Source organism: Peromyscus leucopus, chromosome 14, assembly GCF_004664715.2.
Source record: "Peromyscus leucopus breed LL Stock chromosome 14, UCI_PerLeu_2.1, whole genome shotgun sequence".
NCBI classification, from domain to species: Eukaryota; Metazoa; Chordata; class Mammalia; order Rodentia; family Cricetidae; genus Peromyscus; species Peromyscus leucopus.
The window spans coordinates 21,040,227-21,059,599 of record NC_051075.1 but is presented as its reverse complement, the minus strand read 5'-3'; the positions used below and the strand labels follow the sequence as shown (position 1 = coordinate 21,059,599).

Genomic DNA, 19,373 nt, shown 5'->3' with positions numbered 1-19,373 from the left:
TTTCGTGGGAAAGAAAACCAAGCCCTGTTTACTTTTATTTACATTCTAATAAGTGCTTAAAGAAAATGGATCACAGAATTTGATGTCATTGTGTACCGACAGAATGGTGCATCAGAATGCGTTGTAGGATTGTATAAGTATCACGTATGAGCAATCACCTCAGAGAGAAGAATATTCTTACCAAGGATATTTTCTAAAGAATTGCTCTCCTCCATTCAAAAGGAGATTCCTCGTGCCTGGTACTGAGGGTTTTGTGAGTCTGTAGTTCTCCTGGGGAACACTGTCAGCCCAAATGGTATAACTTCCTTTAAGATATATAAACATATATATAATATATATGTATATACACTTATATGTATTGTGCATAATTTTAGGCAGATGTAAAATAATAAGATCAGGGTAGTCTAAGGAATTTCGAAACAACATAAACTCTTGTGACCGTGGATACAAAGGCCGAAGGTAAGTCCCTATTGCTGAAGACGCCATACACTTAGGATACAAGACTCAGATTATTCAAGCTGCAGCTAACTTGAAAGCCTTTCTGTGATCTAGCTGCCATGCTACCAGAAAATGCTAGGCAAGCTACCAAAGGGGGTGGGGGAAGCAATTAACAGTCCAATCCAGCAGTGACACCTGTGAACCACAACAATGACCAGCATGGTAAGATATCCATAAAGGTACAATAAGTGGCACTCCCAAGTCTGTGGTAACCAAAAACTGTCTAATTTGACTTAGGACCCACTCAACAAGACAGAAATCATTCCTGGTACTAGAACTTAGCCAGCTTTCCAGGGAGTAGTGAGGTCATGAGTCTTAGAAGAGAATCTAACACATACCACTTTGCTAGAGCAACATAATTCCTAATCATATTCTAAATCTTAACCTTGTACTTACAGGTATGTATAACTATTACCATTCATCATAGAATCCTCTACAGAAAATGAGAATCATCACAGAAAACCAAAAGTGGACACAATGCAGAGCTCAAAGGATTGTGGGAAGCCCAGCCCCAGTGGCTACATCTATATCACATCACATCTGTATCAGAGATGCTCCTGCATCTATAGCTCAAGGAACTTCTCAGAAGAGGGAGCAGAAAGATTATAAGAGTCAGAATACCAGGATGTCTGCTGTCAGACATTCTCTCATAGAAATGGCTGCATAAATGAAGCCTGGACAAAGACAATGGACATCTTATCAGATCTCACCCCTAGGCAAAGAACTACAGGGAGTTAGTGAATACAGAGAGAGAATTAACCTCTCCTAGGAATGAGCCCCCTAATTGATCACCCAATACAAAGGGATCAGCTCTGAAACCATATACACAAAACAAACACAGAAGAGCAGGCTGTATTTATATATTGTGCATATATATATGTAACTATAATAATTGAAGAAAAAGAGGTTATTAGTGTAAGTGGGGGGTATGGAAGAAGTTGGAGGGAAGGGACTTGGGAGAGGCTAAGGAGAGGAAAGTGATGTAATTATATTTTAATTAAAACATATGAAAGGCACAAAACTACACAGAGAAACCCTGTCTCGAAAAACCAAAAAAAAAAAAAAAAATATGAAAATTTAGAAAGTAATAGTAAAGAATTGGTCTCCAAAAGTGCTTTCACATAGTTTATTAACAACTTCTGCAACTACGGAACCAGAATTATAGCATTTCTGATACAGGAGACAGCATTGCTTTATTGAGTAGGCAAAAAATATTATTGAAGATTTCTATCTTTTAGTTCAGTGATTCTCAACCCTCCTAATGATGCAACCCTTCAATACAAGTCCTCATGTTGTGGTGACCCCAACCATAAAATTATTTTCATTGCTACTTCATAACTATAATTTTGTTTTGGTTTGGTTCGGTTTTTGTTTTTTCAAGACAGGGTTTCTCTGTGTAGCTTTGTGCCTTTCCTGGAACTCACTTGGTAGCCCAGGCTGGCCTTGAACTCACAGAGATCCACTTGGCTCTGCCTCCGGAGTGCTGGGATTAAAGGCGTGCGCCACCACCGCCCGGCCATAACTGTAATTTTTTTTGCTGCTATGAACCATAATGTAAATATCTGTTTTCTGGTAGTCTTAGGTGGCCCCTTTGAAAAGGTCGTTCGACCCACGGTTTTAGTTCCATCTCTGCCTGCTTCGAGAGCAACTGATTTCATTCCAGTTACTTGTCTTTACAATGAGCGTAGAATGGATTTAACTCTGACTTACATTTTTTTCAACATCTAGAAACCTAAGCTTTCTGAAGTGAAAAACGTTTCTTCATAAGATGTGAAGCAGAGCCGGAGGGAGGTGTGGAGGGTGATGCTCACCTGCTATCCCTGCCTTTGGGAGGAGGAGGCAGGAGTTCAAGGTCAGCCTCAGCTATATGACTACCTTTACCAACCTCGGTTCCATGAGACCCTACCTCCAAAAACAAAAACAAAAACAAAAAAGTATCCAAGGATCAGATTAAGTAGAAAATTTCTCTCTAAACACAAACCCTTTGCCGGATCAACTGCGCAGCTGGGACTCAGAGAGCCAGGCAGAGGCCCCGCCCTCTAAGGGCGGAGCCATGGGTGGTGGGCGGGCCCACTGGGGGAATGGGCGGAGCCTAAGCTGAGCATGCGCAGCGCGGACCCGAGTCATGGCGGACGGTAGCAACGCGGTGCAGGCCCGCGCGCTCCTGCAGCAATGTTTGCACGCTCACCTGCAAGTGCGCCCGGCCGACGGGGACGCCGCGGCGCAGTGGGTGGAGGTAATGCCCGGCTCTTCTCCCACGGCCGTGCTGGTCTTTCTCTCGTCTCTCGTGGGAGGAAGAGCGTGTCCCTTTCCGTCTGCTCACCCTAGTGGGCGGCCTAGTGATCGCTTTGGACTTGGCTTCTGGTGGCCTGTGTCCCACTGGCTGTCGGTAGCCTCAGCCTGCGGGCGGTCCTTCTGCCTAAAGTGTTGGGGTAACAGCCTAAGCCACCCCGCCGAACTGTACTCAGAATTTTTAGAGAATTTCATTCACCTCCACTGTATTAAGATGTCATATCCAGCAGTCCTGAATATAGCCTTGTGGTCATAGTAAAGATCACTCATGAACCAACCATGTATGTGGGTGATCTTAAACCAAGCATTAAAAGCTCTAATATCACCAGATGTGGTGCCTTTAATCCCAGCGCTAGGGAGGCAGAAGCAGTTCAAGGCCATCTAGATATACGTACTGAGTTTCAGGCCAGCCAGGGCTATGTGGAGAAAACCCTCCTTTAAATACATAATCATCAGTCAATCTTCCAGTATCCTCACTATATCTCTTTTCTCAAAATTATTTTTTCTTGCTTTCATATTTGTGTTAGGGCTTTTCCTTGAGGTTTTGAAATTTTGTTTATGTCTTTAAAAATTACCTATTTTAATTGCCGTCTGGTAGGATAAATTCCAAACTTAATCATTTAGAATCCACCCTTTGTCATTTCTGTTTTTCCCACCATATTTCCTGATGCAGAATCGCACATTTTATTGCAGCCTTCCAAACTGTCCCCTTGTGTTTATAAAATTTAAAAGCTGTTTCGAAGGCTTCTCCTTTCCTCCCACACATTTAAAGAGCTGACGAGTAATTAGTCATCCTTTACTCTGTTCTATTATCAAAGCTGATTTTTTTAATGAAACAGTGTTTTGTTTGAAAATTACCTTGCTTCTTAGTTTTGTTCATGTAGACTTTGCTGTCCCAAAGGAATATTTTCCTTCCTGAGAATTGAACATTTCAAAGCTACAGTAAGAATTACCTTGTATTGGTAATGTATACCAAAGAAGCTTTAAGAAAAATGATTTTTTTAACTTGAAGAGAGGGATTTTTTAGGTCACAAGTTAAGATCTATTATTGAAATTAAAAGAAAATAATATATGTAGGTAGTAATGCTGTGATTGGGAAGTTGGGTGTTTCTGGTAATAATTAGGTACTTAATTCTGGCCTCCAGGTACCAAATGTGACTGTAGAAGATTTGGGCTGCAGTTCACAATTCTGTTGGTGGAGAGACTTCTTCTTATAGTAATATAGATATCTGTGATTCACTGGCCAGCCCTGCAACCATAGATGTGAGGTTCTTGTTTATGGCTACAGAAGTACAATTGCCCTTAGGGGAAAAAAAAAAAGACTACTGGGCTGTAGAAATGGCTCATCAGTTAAGAGCAAGTGCTGCTCCTAGAGAGGACCAAAGTTCAGTTCTCAGCAAGCACGTTGACTCACAACCACCTTTAACTCCAGCTCCACGGGATCTGATGGCCCCCTATCCACGGGCTTGATAGGCTCCTGCCATTGTACATACACACATGCATGCACGCACGCACACACGAAAACACATACACATAATTAAATGTTTTTTTTAGGTAATCCAAATATGAGTGCAGAGCTATATTTATACCATTTAGGTAAACAGAGCCAGAAAGATATAGTTAAATGTTAATGCCACTAACTGTTAAATTGAGTCCCAATCATGTATAAAGCATGCAAAATTGCTTGGCAGCTAAAATGTGAAATACACAATGCCTCAGCCTTTAAATTTATTTATATAGCATTTGATAAACACCTGTGTCGTCCTTACTGTGAACCCAGCACTGTTTTAAGTAGTTTGCAGTTATTAACGCCTTTCATATTTGTGGTTGCTCCTGAGTCAAGTGAGGCTCCTGGCGTCAAACAGATTAGCATAGACTCACAGCTCAAAGGATTCCTTCAACAGTAGCTTTGTAGTCATTTATCTCGTGTGTGTTTTCTTGTGGTCTGTCTTACAGGAACTAGTTAAAAAAAAAAAATCCAAGTCATTATATAGGATGAATAAATCTATATTCCTGATAACAGCCAACCTTTTCATATTAAATTATTGGCACAAATGTGATTTTCAAAGCCTAATCACTGGGTTTACTTAAAGCATTGGCCACACTAACAGAAAAAGCAACTGAAGAGTTCCCTGGAGCTTGTAGAAATAGGAAATACTACTCTCTTCAAATAAATGACTGAGGGGAAAATAAAGAGGAGCATCAGAAGACATCCGGGACACCGTTGCTTATTCAACAGTCCTGTGTGCTCCAACAGGAATTCATTTGGTGTGGGATAAATCAGCCTGCAAGCAGACTGTTTCTAAGTCTGCCAGCCTTGCCTGGTGGGGTGAGGCTGCTAGAAAGTTCTGTGACTTAGGAGAAATAAGTGAAGGTGTGATGTGCAATTTTCACTGCTCTTGACTTGAATGTCATCTTAAGTTTTGAAATAAATAATCATGGTGATTAAGACTTGCGGAAGATTTTGGTTTCTCATAATTTACTTAGAATTCAAAATTATTCTTGTTTCTGTCTCTTGGCTTTTAACTCCGTTCTTGAAAACATTGTGAACTGAGCTGTTTCTCTGTAGACTCCTTCCTAATCTAGACTCCTGTGGTGATTTCTCACAGATCCAGAGAGGATTAGTGATCTATGTGTGCTTCTTCAAGGGAGCGGACAAAGAACTTCTTCCCAAAATGGGTATGTGTTTTCTGTCTTCTCACAGGGAGAGGGGCATGGGGACGTCATGTTGAGATTCCTTGTGATGTAGGAGTGTAAAGGTGCAAAGATGGGACCACGAGTGAGCAAATGAACAAACAGTGCAAGCACCACTGTGCTGGTGTTGGTGGATTTTGTTTTGTTTTTGATGGGCTTGGGGTTAAACCTAGGCCTTGTATTAAGCAAGTGCTCTGCCACTGACCTGTAACCTCCTCTGAGAAGCATAATTTATCTTATTTTTACTTTGTTTGATTTCACTGTAGTGCTGGGAATTGAAGCCCGGGCCTAGAGCATGTTAAGGAAGTGCTCCACCACTACACTATATCCTAAGCCCTTTTTAGCAATTAACATCCAAACAAAAACATTTTGAATGAAAAAAAAAATGCCATAATGAGACCTAATGTAATCTTTGTAAACTGGTATTTTCCGCCTAAAACTCTTAAATCAAGGTCTTGACAATTTACCCAGCTGACCTTCAATTCCTTCTGCATCCCAGGGGGGACTTGAGTGTGCAGTCTTTTCACTACAGCCTGTTGAGTAGCTAGGCTGGCATGCCCAGCTGCAGGAACACAGGATAGTTGGTTGGTTGGTTCTTCCTCCTTTTTTTTAAATATGTATTGGTGTTTTGCCTGCATGCATGCCCTGTGCCCTCAGAGGTCAGAAGAGGGCATCAGATCCCCTGGAACCCAAGTTACAGGAGCTTGTGAGCTGCATGTGCTGCTGGGACTAGAACCCAAGTTCCCTGGAAGAGCATCAGGTGCTCTTAATTGCTGAGCCATCTCTGCAGCCCCAAGAAGCATGATCCTGAATTGTTCTGGTGTATTAATTATATTGCTTATTGTAAAATTTAAGGAATGTAATATGGCACCATTTAAAATGTCGCCGTATTGCAGGTGGTTTGTAGACTGATTTTGGAGATAGACCCATAAGCCCATGTACATAACGCCCTTCTTCTGCCTGGAGAATGGAAGGTTGTGAGAGAAGGGGGCCACGGAGTCCAAGCAGATGCTGCCTGGCTTTCTTTACTACGCCCCGCAACTCTATGTGTGTGTGTGTGTGTGCTTGTGCATGTGCGTGCGCATGCGTGCATGCGTGCGTGCGTGCGTGTGTGTGTGTGTGTATGTGTGTGTGTGTGTGTGTGTTAATATTCATTTTACAAAATGACAGGTTTTATAGAAGTATGTCACGTACTTTGACCTTATTTATTTCCCATTACCCTCTCTTGTCCCCTCTCATTCTCCATGGTCCCGTCCCTCTCCCCATCAGATAAGAGCATCCCTAATAGGGCAGTAGATGACAGCGTATGTACAGCATGTGTGTCCAATCAAATCTAAACAGCTCAGCCTTCTATCATTGATAGAGGGGAATTTATAGCAACCATTTATGTAGGTTTTTTATAAATGTGCAAATATAATTCTCCTGGTTCTTGAACCAAACTTAGTGTTATCACAGCCGCACTTGCTCTGAGGATATAGAAAACAGAGTAAATGTTCAGGGATCACAAAACAAAAACTTACCTGCAACAGCTTTCCAGTATCCTATACAGTCCATGGCCCTGCGCATCCCTTGTGATAGATAATTCCGTGGGCTCAGATGTACTGAATCGAGTGACACTGGTACAAGGCAGTATTTGGTTCAAAAATTATGCTCAGAAAAAGACCTGAAATAATGGAACTATTCCTAAATTAGGGGAAGTTTATATGCTCTGCATTGGTGAAATATAGAGAGTAATAAGTGATTTAAGCTGAGCACAGTAGTGTGTGTCTATAGTTATAGCTACTGGGGGGGGGCTGAGGCAGGAGGGTCCCTCGATTTTGGGGTTGGAGGCCAGCCTGGACAAGAGAGCTGGCCTTGTCACCAGAGAAAAAACAATACAGATAGTTAAAGCTTACAGAAGTTAACCTAGACACGATGAGTGGAAAGGAAGCTCATGGCAGATAGCCCATTGACAGCACCTTAGCCCAAAAGTCAAAACTTAGGAAATTTTACACCAATATATCAAACTTGCTTGACAACTTTGTCAAGGCATGGAAACTCCATGAGAGAGGCCTGTGACAGGGGAGGGTGGAAAGCTAGTAACTAATAGTTTGGAATTTGAATCTAGAGAATAAGGAGCCTTTGAAGGCCTAAGAAAGTGAGGTGAAGCTCCTTCTGTTCTAGAGGTATTTGTGAGCACACCTTTAATCCCAGCACTTGAAAGGCAGAGGCTGGTAAATCTCTGGGTTCGAGGCCAGCCTGGTCTACAGAGTGAGTTCCAGGACAGCCAAGGCTACACAGAGAAACCCTATCTTGAAAATACAAAACCACAAAAAACAAACAAAAGCAAAAAAGATTGACTTTGCAAAGTTGTCTTATGATGTCTTAATCATAGCGAGGTAAAATAAGCCCACCAAGCCCAAGCTGCGGTTTGCTTTATAGCGACTGAATCTATATGTTTCTGTCTTTGTCTTTATGAGTTCACTCTAAATACATGGGTAAGACTATTGAAAACACAGAGGACACCTTCCTTGAGTCTTTTAATGTATAGTTTAACAAACAAATGTTGATTGAGAGATGAGTTTGTACTTCCCTCTCTATTCCATGAGTGAGCCAGTATGAGGAGGTTCTCTTAAAGCCCGTCTCCTACTTACTCATGGATCAGACCTTTCCAACCAAGCCTTTTATAACCAGTTATGTCCATGAAGTCTGAAATACCATAGCTAACATAGAAATGTATAAGATCTTCCTCAGTTCATCTCCAATGTAATAGTACCGAGATCAGGGATCTGTCAAAGCTAGATTTCCTGTCTGGGTCACTGGTGTTTAATAACCTGTCTTATATTCTTTAAGTTTCTAACATGCTATTATCGTCTAATTTCAATTCAACTTGCCTCTGTTTCTCTTTGTGCTGTATCCACTTCTACGTACAGACACATGAGTTCTCAGTTACAGCCAGTAGAGGGAGGTGTGTGGAAGTATAATAAAAATGCTATTACTGCTCATTGCCTCGTAATCCAGATTGCTAACTTAGTCTGTCCCAAGCCTGAGGCCTGGCTTGCTAAATAATGATTTTGATTGCAATGAAGTGTTCAGGAGAGTCCTGTTTCCTGAGATGTAGTCAGTAGGCTGCTGGCTGTCAGGCAGAGACCTGTTCACAACAGAGAATTACAAAGGCGTTTCAAGAGAGATGTGAGTTCAGTGAAAGGTGATGAGGCTTGCAGCCTAGGCTAGGAATCGACTGATTGTTACCGTGATGAGTGCATGTTTTGTAGAGCAGGATAGTGACCAAGCCCTTACTGACGTTTACTACAGAATGGGTAGTAATTGAAATCAACCAGACCAGAAAGCATGTCTTTTAAAAAAAAAAGACTCTGTATATCCCAGCCTGGGCTGGAACTCAGAGATCTCTCTGCCCGGGGTGAAAGGCATGCTGTACCGTGTCTGGTGGTGGAAGTATGCCTTTCAAAGCGTGGTTGGAGGATAGGAGCATAAGGTTTAGAGACTTTCTTTACTACTTGTTCTGTTCTTGATAAGAAGAAATCATGTTTACCTTTGTAAAGGGAGAGAGAACCTAAGTCTAGACATACACATTTTTATTACTTCGAAGTGGTTAATGTTGGGAAATTCTGAGTTGAGGTTTCTGAATACACATGGATGTTCATGGTGGTTGGGTAAAGAGTCTCGATGCTATGAAAACATCACTGGGTGTTTTGTTTGAGGGCTGGCTTTTTGCTTGTTTGTTTTTGAGGTTTTGTTTTTATTTTGTGTGTATGGCTCTTTTGCCTGCACATGTGTCTGTGTGCCATGTGCATGCTTTGCCTGCAGGGGCCAGAAGAGCGCATTGGAGCCTCTGGTACAGGAGTGAGAGACAGTTGTTAGCTGTCATGCGGATGCTGGGAACCAAATCTCAGTCCTCTGGGAGAGCAGCCAGTACTTTTAGCAACCGAGTCTTCTCTCCAGGCTCCACCGTATACATATATGTGTATACATACACATAGACATTTATGCTGCCAGTAGCTCTGTATCTTTTGTTTACTTTTCCATTTGTAATAATGAATTTCACCTTTGCATTTCCCCAATAGGCCTGATTTATAAAACGTTAGTCCATGTTAATATTGCCTTAAATTGTGAAACTACAAAATCATCGTTTATAGTGGAATTGAACCAGTGAGTATTTGCTTATGAAGTAAAAGGAGCAGAGAGACAAACCTCCATGTGTTCCCAGAGGCAATGATATTTGAGGTTCTAATGTACAGTTAATTCTTTGGATGTTAGGCCTTTCTGGATGAACTTCGTATAGGAGAGCCTAATTGTTGGATCAGATTCAAAGCACCTTGGATTTTCTGTATGAAATTCAGAATTTTCTCAGGGGTGTGTGTGTGTGTGTGTGTGTGTGTGTGTGTGTGTGTGTGTGTGTTTGGGCTGTGTCATTTAGTGAAGCCCCCCCCCCCTTTAACATCAAGAGACTGGGTTTTAAATATGAAACTTGATAACCAGTGAAAAGGTTGGTGGTTTTCTTTGTTTTCACTTCAGAACGTGTTCCCTTTCTTCCCTGCTAGTGAATACGATATTAAATGTGAAGTTAAGTGAAATAGAAACCGGCAAGCACGTCTCCATCCTGGACCTGCCTGGTGACGTTCTCATCATCCCTCAAGCCACCCTCGGGGGCAGAGTGAAAGGAAGAAGCATGCAGTACCACTCCAACTCCGGGAAGGAGGAAGGCCTAGAGCTGTACTCCCAGTTCGTGGGTCTGTGTGAAAAAGCGCTAGCTGCCAACAGCAAGTGCGCCGAAGCCGGGGTTGTAGTGGCGCACGGCACCTACGGGAACAGGCAGGTGTTGAAGCTGGACACCAATGGACCGTACACGCACCTAATTGAGTTCTGAAAGGTCCGTTTCCACAGCTGCTGCCCCGTATAAAGGGCCTGGACTCTACTTAGGTTTTCTCCCCTTCATCTTGAAGACACAGATCTGTAACATGTTTACGCAAGAAAACCCTGCATCCAAGCTGCGTATAGTGGCACATTCCTTTCATCCCAGTGCCCAGGAGGCAGAGACAGGCAGATCTCTGTCACTTGAGGCCAGCCTGCTCTACAAAGCGAGCTCAAGGACAGCCAGGGTTGTCAAGAGACCCTGTCTCAAAAAAAGAAAGAAATTGGGAACATAAGTGAGTAACTTGTCAAAGGCAACACTGGTTTTTGCAAACTCCTCTACTTGACTTTAAAATACATTTTTAAGAGTGAAAACTAGGGTGTAGCGGTGACTAGTGAGTTCTTGCTGCCCTTCCAGAGGAGGTGGATTCAGTGCCCAGCATGGATAGCTCCTAACAGTCTGTACCTAGAGATCTAGGGGATTGGAGAGCTCCCACATGCACATAGCATATAAAATTAATAAAAATAAATATTAAAAACTTCAAGGTATTTGTAAAGTGAAAAATGAATATTTCTAATTACCAGAATTAGAAGTCTAAGGCAGCTGCTGGAACCTTCCTGGCATCTCAGACTTTCCTTGGTCTGTTCTGATACTTTAAATTCCTATTGCACACACACCCCAAAAATCCCTTTTTTATGGCTTTCCTGTACTGTTCTATTTTGGAACTTAAGAATCAATAACTTGAGCTCATTATCTTTAACTTTTGTTTTATTGATTCACAATACAGTTGTTGAAATGTAATAAACTATTCATAAGCTTAGAAACCCCACTTTTCCCTAAATTTTCTCCAAGGACATGTGCATGTCTTTCAAAAAGATTACATTATTTACTTTAAATCATTTTGACTTTATGCCCAGGTAAAATGCTGACTCATAGCCCTAGATGGAGTTCAAGCAATTCTCCATACAAAAACTGCCTGAGATGCTTGTGGAGAAAGGTACTCCAAGTTCATGGAAGGTTGTTAATTAGAAAGGATGGCAGATGGGGAAACCCGGAAAAATAATAAACTTGGAAATGACTTTGCCTTAGCTTTTGATAGCTTTTTTTGTCCAAGGGGTTTCAAAAGCCCATCGATATACACATTTTATTTTCATGTCTATAATGAAGATAGCACTGTGGTCATCCAATACAGAAGAGTCATCTCTATCCTCTAACTTTTAGAGTGGGACTTGTTGCCAGTTCATTGGTTTATTTACTAAACTAGGCACAAGTAGAATTGTCCTTTATGTAGATGCCTTATGGCTCAGTTTTCTAAGATTTTACAATGTTTCAAACAATATACTTCCTAAATATTTTTCAAAAGTTGGTTTTATTTTTTGTTATCTCAAGCATGTGTGTCTGTCTGTCTGTCTATAGGTATGTCCACATGCGTGCAGGGGCCCTTGGGGATTAGATGCTCCCCTGGAGCTGGAGTTACAGGTGGCTGTGCCCGATGTGGGTGCTAAGATGAGCAATGCATGCTCTTAACTCCTGAGCCATCTCTCCAAGCACCCCCTAAGGGGTTTTTAACCTTTCAGTTTAGAATCTGGGACCCACTTGTAGAAAATATGATATGTAAGGTGCAACAGATGTGGTTAATGTCTATGACACATGCATATAAAGTAAAATGAGGGAACTGGAGAGGTGGCTTAGTGATCAAGAACATGTACTCTCCAAAGACCAGAGTTCAGCTCCCAGCACCCATGTCAGGGCAATGCACAGCATCCTGTAACTCCAGCTCCAGGACTCTGCCCTGCACTCAAGTGCATGTATGCACACGCACACGCACACGCACATCATTTAAAAAACAAAAGCAAAATGAAGCACACCTTTATCATTACTTCAGATTTTTAAAAGAAGGGCAGAGGCACACATGCAGTACCTGTACAGGCCATAAAACAGCATCAGATCCTCGAGAATTAGAGTTACAGATGATTATTACCTGGCTGTCAGCCACCACGTGGGTGCTGGGAAATGAACCTAGGTCCTTTAGAAGAGCAGCCAGTGCTCTTAACCCCTGAGCCGTCTCTGCAGCCCCACAACTTATTAGTTGATTGAAATGTTTTGAAGTATCATTTTAAGATGTGTTACATTCATTTATGCTGTGTAATATTTGTTTAATGATAAAAAGATGTGTTGCATTTGTTTAACTCTGTAAAGCTGTGTTACTTTGCTTATCTAAAACACCTGATTAGAGTGGTGGTGGCGGCGGTGGCGGCGGCGCGGCGGCGCGGCGGCGGCGGCGGCGGCGGCGGCGGCGGCACACGCCTTTAATCCCAGCACTCAGGAGGCAAAGCCAGGCAGATATCTGTGAGTTCGCGGCCAGCCTGGGGTACAGAGTGAGATCCAGGACAGGATCCAAAGCTACACAGAGAAACCCAGTCTCAACCCCCCCCCCAAAAAAAAAGATACTACCTACTTTTGGGGTTGGAGATTTAGCTCAGTGGTAGAGCACTTGCCTAGCAAGTGCAAGGCCCTGGGTTTGGTTCTCAGCTCTGGAGAAAAAAAAATCTGATTTGTCTAAACAGCCAATAGCGAGGCAGGAGAGAGAAGTAAGTGGGGCTGGCAGGCAGAGAGAATAAATAGAAGAACAAAAAGAGGGAGGAGTGAGAAAAAAGGAGAGAAGAACTCCAGGGGCCAACCACCCAACCACACAGCCAGCCACGGAATAAGAAGGGAAAAGGGTATATAGAATCAAGAAAAGTAAAAGCCCAGAGGCAAAAGGTAGATGGGATAATTTAAGAAAAGCTGGCTAGAAACAAGCCAAGCTAAGGCTGGGCATTCATAAGTAAGAATAAGTTTCCAGGTATTTATTTGGGAGCAGGGTGCCTACAAAGAGTATAAAAAACAACTACAAATAAGAGTAGTTTCTGGCCGGGCGGTGGTGGCACACACCTTTAATCCCAGCACTCGGGAGGCAGAGCCAGGCGGATCTCTGAGTTCGAGGCCAGCCTGGTCTACAGAGCTAGTCCAAGACAGGCTCCAAAGCTACACAGAGAAACCCTGTCTCGAGAAAAAAAAAAAAAAAAAAGTTTCTGAAGAGGAGGAGACTGGAAAAGTTTCCTTTTCGTTTTGAACGCCCACCTTGAGACCGATTTTGAATAGTGTTCATTTTGACAGCTCATCCACCTTCTTGGCAGTGTGTAGCGGTAACGCCCGCATTACCAATAACCGTTCACCATGTCCAAGCGAAGGGCTGCGGATTAAAAAATAGAGACAAAAGACAGCGGGTCATCCGTACGATTGGATGTCGAATGCCATTTATTGAAAGAGGGAAGAAACCTTAAATACGTACAGGCTTACAGCACAAATGGAGGAACCCCCGGAGGGCAGAAGTTCGCTGTCAATGGTCTACATTCCAGACTCAATGTTCTATATTCTAGCATCTAAGTAGTTAACACCCAAAATGCAGGATACACAACAAGGAACTTCCCTTAAGCATTCAGAAGGGTGGATACCGGCAGGGAATCTGAATAGGGAGGACACAAGGAACTTCCCTTAAGCATTCAGAAGGGTGGATACCGATAGGGAATCTGAATAGGGAGGACATCTGATCAAGGTCAAGCAAGCAAGGCCGCAGCCACTCCCAGTCGGGGGCCAGGGCCCATGGCGCCCACAGCAGTGTTTCTAGAACACGTCTTTACGTCTTTACGGTACTGTGCGGCTTAGAAGCTGTTATGACTTTATCTGCAGGACAAAGTTCACACTCTCAGAGGTTGGAATCAAGGTTCCCGATACAGTCAATCAACTGTAGTGAGTTCTGATTACCAAGAGTAAAAATTAACATGACATTCTTTTGTGGTAACAGTGTGGTTGTTATTCTCCAAGACAAGTGGCAAAGAATGCTGCAGTATTTGATAATGCTATTTGGTAACTTTCATTCTGTCAGCATGGAGCCAACGGATCATTAATGTATTCACTATTCCTAAGCCAGAACCTTGGGTAATAACTTGCAAAGAAAGAGCAAAGTCCAAGGGGCCAGAAACTCTAAAGATAGCCCTAAAGACAGTCAAGAGGTTGAGAGACAAACACCATTGAGCAAAGGTACTTTTCAATAAATAAACAAGAGGCCAGCAAGATGGTTCAGGAGTAAAGGTACCTGCTACCAAGCTTAATGATCTGAGTTCAATTCCTGGGACCCATGTGGCAGGAGAGAACCAAGTCCCACGAGTTGTCCCCTGGTCTCCACACACACATTGTGACACTTGTGCATCCATACACGAAATCAGTCAATAAATAAAATATGAAAAGCAATTGAAAATACTAAAAAAATAAATAAATAAAAAATAACAAAGTCAGAGGAGAGACCTGTGAACCTAAAAGTTAAAAAGTTTTCAGAATTGGCAGTGGTGGCGCATGCCTTTAATTCCAGCTCTCCAGAGGCAGAGGCAAGCGGATCTCTATGAGTTTGGGGCCAGCCTGGTCTACAGAGTGAGTTCCAGGACAGCTAGAGCTACACACAGAAACCCTGTCTCAAAAAACTTAAAAAAAAATAAAGTTTTCAGAGCTTATAGGACAATTGAAATCTGTCTTAGTTACTTTTCTATTGCTGTGAAGAGACACCAAGGGAACTTAGAAAATAAAGTTTATTGAGGGCTTTGTTACAGCTTCAGAGGTTATTCCCTAACCATGATGGTGCAGTGGTAGCAAGCAGGCAAGCATGCTGGAGCAATAGCTGAGACTCACATATTGAGAGAGAGAGAGAGAGAGAGAGAGAGAGAGAGAGAGAGAGAGAGAGAGAGAGAGAGAGAGAGAACTAGAATGTATAGGCTTTTGAAACCTCAAAGCCACCCTTAGTACTTATCTCCACCAACAAGGCTACACCTCCTAATCCTTCCCAAACAATTCCACCAACTGGGGATCAAGCATTCAAACCATCACAGAGTCTTGGCAACAGTAGGGATTCTTATTTCTGTACAAGATAACATCTCAGCTTGTGCCGGACTCACTGAGGGAATCTCTTGAAATGCAGATCTAAATCATTTTAGGAGTCAGAATCTGTCTAGTCGCCTGTCTTCCTGCCAAGTGATTCTTATATACACCAGAATCCCAGACACATCCCTCAGAACCAAGTCCATACTTCTAAGGTATCAAGGTGGTTTGTTTGATTTTTCACAGTTATTTATAGTGAGGGGATGCATGCCACAAAGTCAGTGTGGATGTCAAAGGACATCTTGCAGGAATTGGTTCTTTCCTTCCATCATGTGGGTCCTGGCATTGAACTTAGGGCCTGGAAGCGAGTGCCTTTACCCATTGAACTGCCTCACCTGCCCTGGTCTTTTGTAACTTGGCTCCAGCTCACCTTTCAAAACTTTCCTTCCACAACTGACCTCAGAGCTTCCTTAGTATGATGAATCTAGCTTCATTTTTCAGGTCACACCCTTACCTCACTGCCCACTTTTCCCTTTAAATCCGTCGTCGTTTGCTCTGTAGCTTCAGGCCATCTCTTCCCGCCCCACAGTAATTCCTGTTGCCGTCATTCCTCATCTTACACCTGGACCATTCCTGAAACCTGTGACGTGTTAGGAGATTGTGCTTTTTTTATTCTAGACTACAAGAGTATAGCAACATGGAGAGACAGAGTAATACTGGGCAGACAGCATACAGTCTAAATATTTTATCCCCTACAGCTTTGCCACAGTGCTGTGTCTGTCTGTTACCACAGTGGGTTGTTTTCAGTGAGCTTTGTCAGCGGTATTGGTGGAGATGTGCCAGTGGCCAGAATGCTCTTGATTTTGAGCTAATTACATTGTTAATTCACAGTGGATTTCTTAGTTATAAAGGTTGGAGCCACAAGAAGCAAGTTTAAAATAGCTGCACCTTGCTTTCCTGTAATAGATGGCACCAGAAGAGCGCCATCCCACAAGAGCAAAGGATCTGTGTGTTGCCTCAAGGTTCACTCTGTAGCGTCTTTTTCTACTACAGTCCAGCTGTATTTGTATAAAAGTGTTGTCTATAAAGCAGTGTTCTGTTGTTGGAGGGCTTCTCTCCAGGTTCCCCAAGCCCCGCAGTCCCACAACCCACGTATAAAATAATCACTCAGACGCTTATATCACTTATAAACTGTATGGCCATGGCAGGCTTCTTGCTAACTGTTCTTTTATCTTGAATTAGCCCATTTTTATAAATCTATACCTTGCCACGTGGCTGGTGGCTTACCAGAGTCTTTACATGCTGCTTGTCCTGGCGGTGGCTGCAGTGTCTCTCCTCCTTCTTCCTGTTTCCCCAATTATCCTCTCTCTTTGTCCCGCCTATATTTCCTGCCTGGTCACTGGCCATCAGTGTTTTATTTATATAGAGTGATATCCACAGCAGTGTTCAAAACGCAAATATCCTTAAAATACAGAAGTTAAATACCATGTAAGGAAACACATTTGAGTCTTTAAAATTATGAAACAAAAGTGTATGAATTGTGTTTACAAATATGGATTTTGATGCAACAAGCTTTATTGACAACTCCCCATCTGATCTCAGAATAAAGCAGTTCTGTGATGTGCAACACAAACAGCAGATGCTGAGATAAATATCATCCTTCTTTTTGTTTTAGACAGGGTCTCACTGGACAGCCCTGGCTGTCCTCGAGCTCACTTTGTAGATCAAGCTGCCCATGAACTCACAGATATACTCCTGCCCCTGTCTCTCAAGTGATTAATAAAGACGTGCATCACCACAACCACACAGTCCTACTTTTAACGGTTGTATTTTATTTTAAGTTATGGAAGCATGGATAAATTTGTTTTATCCCTGGGCTCAGGGAGAGAAAGGATTCCCCAAGGAAGAGGTCCCCATCCCAGCTGAGCAGCAAGCCAGGACAAGACACCTTGAGGGCATCAAAGACCAACCATGCAGGAGCCTGGAGATTGCCAGATCTAACCTAGCCACACATCTAGAAGGTGGAGAGGATACTGGCTCCCTTCTGAGGAGCCTTAGCGCGGGCCTCACCCCTGACATGTGCATGACAAGCCTCAGTAACACTGTCGTAGAAGAGGTCCCAAAGGTCCCGAAGATCCCAAAAGGCCCCTGAGCCACAGCCTCCTGTGGCTGCTGCTGTGAGTGCCTATGACCTGGAATCTCCAGGTAGTCCTTTAAGGTAGCACTAAAAGCTGGTGAGTGCAATAACCAGAGCATGTGCAGTTCAGGCTTTATAAGGGTGGGACGGGGTGGGCAGGGATCTCAGCTGGGAGAGCACCAGGCATCTGAGGTCTATGTGAGAGGCTGAGCCCCATGGGGAGGGTCCCAGCTGGGCTCTTGAAAGTAGCACAGACCCAACGGGCACGATCTTCAGGTGGGTGTTAGTGCAGGACACCGGTCGCGTCAGAAAGGGGTTGTGCTGACTGACACTTGGCTTCAGAGGGACTGAGTGGGCTGGGGTTTAATGATTTAAAGAAAAAAAAAAAAAAGAAAAAGAAAAGGCCGGGCGGTGGTGGCGCACGCCTTTAGTCCCAGCACTCGGGAGGCAGAGGCAGGCGGATCTCTGTGAGTTCAAGGCCAGCCTGGGCTACAAAGCGAGTCCCAGGAAAGGCGCAAAGCTACACAGAGAAACCCTGTCTCGAAAAACCAAAAAAAAAAAAAAAAAAAAAAAAAGGGAGGTCTGTAACTGGAGTCAGGATGGGGACCGGAAAAAGGAGAAAGTGACGACAGGACTATAGGAAGTCAGTCTGTCCCCTAACGCCCAGGTACCACAGAATGGACTCCTAGAGCAGGTCATGGTGGTGCATGTCTTTAGTCTCAGCACTTGGGAGGGAGAGGCGTGCCGATCTCTCTGAGTTCAAGGTCTGCCTGGTCTGCAGAGTTCCAGGCAAACCAGGACTACATAATGAGATGGTGGCTCAAAGAAAAAAGGTTGGGGGGGGGGGCTATGTGGGCTTAAATACAGGTCAACCATGTGATAAGTGAGAAAATCCACAGAGGTGATACCACTGAAAAACCGTGGCTGCTTCCCCGGAACCAAGGAGCGCACTCTGACGAGATGACTGGAGACATCTAGAGCGGGGATTCTCCGAATGTGTCCCAAAATCTTTTTTTTTTTTTTTGTCTCCCCACATGGGTTGTGCTTGCTAGCCGTAGATCAGGATATCCTTCTAGGTGACCTTATGTGACCCATCCGTTCAGGAGGGCAGATTGGGAAGGTCCAGGCCCAGCTTGAACTTGCCTGTCAGCCACGGGCTTCCGTTGCTATCAGGAACACTCTCCCTCCCCAGGGTGCATCTCTTCTCATAGCTTGAGTCTATGTTCCAGGGGTGTGCTGAGGTAGACCCCCAAATGTCCCAGTAATCCGGTGTCATGGGCACGGTACTGGTGCTGTGGACCCATCTACCCTTCACTAGATTTTTCAATATGGATTAATTATTTGCACTGTGTTAGCCAATATTTTACCCTGAAGAAATTTAATAAAATTTGGCCTATTAGCCTTTTACCTGAAAACAAAAAGAATTTATTTATTGCATCCTATGTAACAAAACTTGAGAATCATGCCTGTTGTTATATTTGGGGTTGGGAAAGTAATTGTGAAGTTTATTGGGTTTTTGTTTTTTAGGGTTTTTTTTTTTTTTTGAGATTTTTGTTTGTTTGTTTTGAGAAGTTTCATTTAAAGGCTGTGTCTGACCATACTAACAAAATGTAATTCTTGGACCCAGATTTGAGGTACTGTTAATTTGAGCTTAGTATGACTGTGGATAAACCGAGGCTCATTTCCTATTTCTGGCAGTCTTTTGAAATACTTTGAAGTCTAATGTAAGCCTGTTTGTGAGAAAATATGATCATCTTCAAAGCTTAATTCCCTCAGTGCCTAATTATAATCAGATAACTGTCCTCGGGGCTTTTATAACTGGAAATTGCACGTGTTTGCCTTTGGTAACCCAAGGTGTTGAAAAACGTTCTTCCAGCTTGTGCATATTAATACATCATGAACAGTTTCTTTCTACTTACAAGTCACAGTTCTGGATCTGCCAGTCGGCAAAGGAGCCGAGGGCTGTGTGACATGGTTTCAGACATGATT

At 43.2% G+C, this 19,373-nt stretch overlaps 1 protein-coding gene across 1 annotated transcript; it reads left to right on the top strand.

Annotated features, from left to right (window-relative positions):
* Nucleotides 1–2,595: 2,595 nt before the first annotated feature.
* Nucleotides 2,596–11,424, top strand: Dtd2 (D-aminoacyl-tRNA deacylase 2). Its single transcript, XM_028869684.2, has 3 exons — nt 2,596–2,734; nt 5,400–5,469; nt 10,026–11,424. The coding sequence occupies exons 1-3, from the start codon at nt 2,624–2,626 to the stop codon at nt 10,349–10,351; spliced, it is 507 nt and encodes a 168-aa protein (XP_028725517.1). The 5' UTR covers nt 2,596–2,623; the 3' UTR covers nt 10,352–11,424.
* The last annotated feature ends 7,949 nt before the right edge of the window (nt 11,425–19,373 follow it).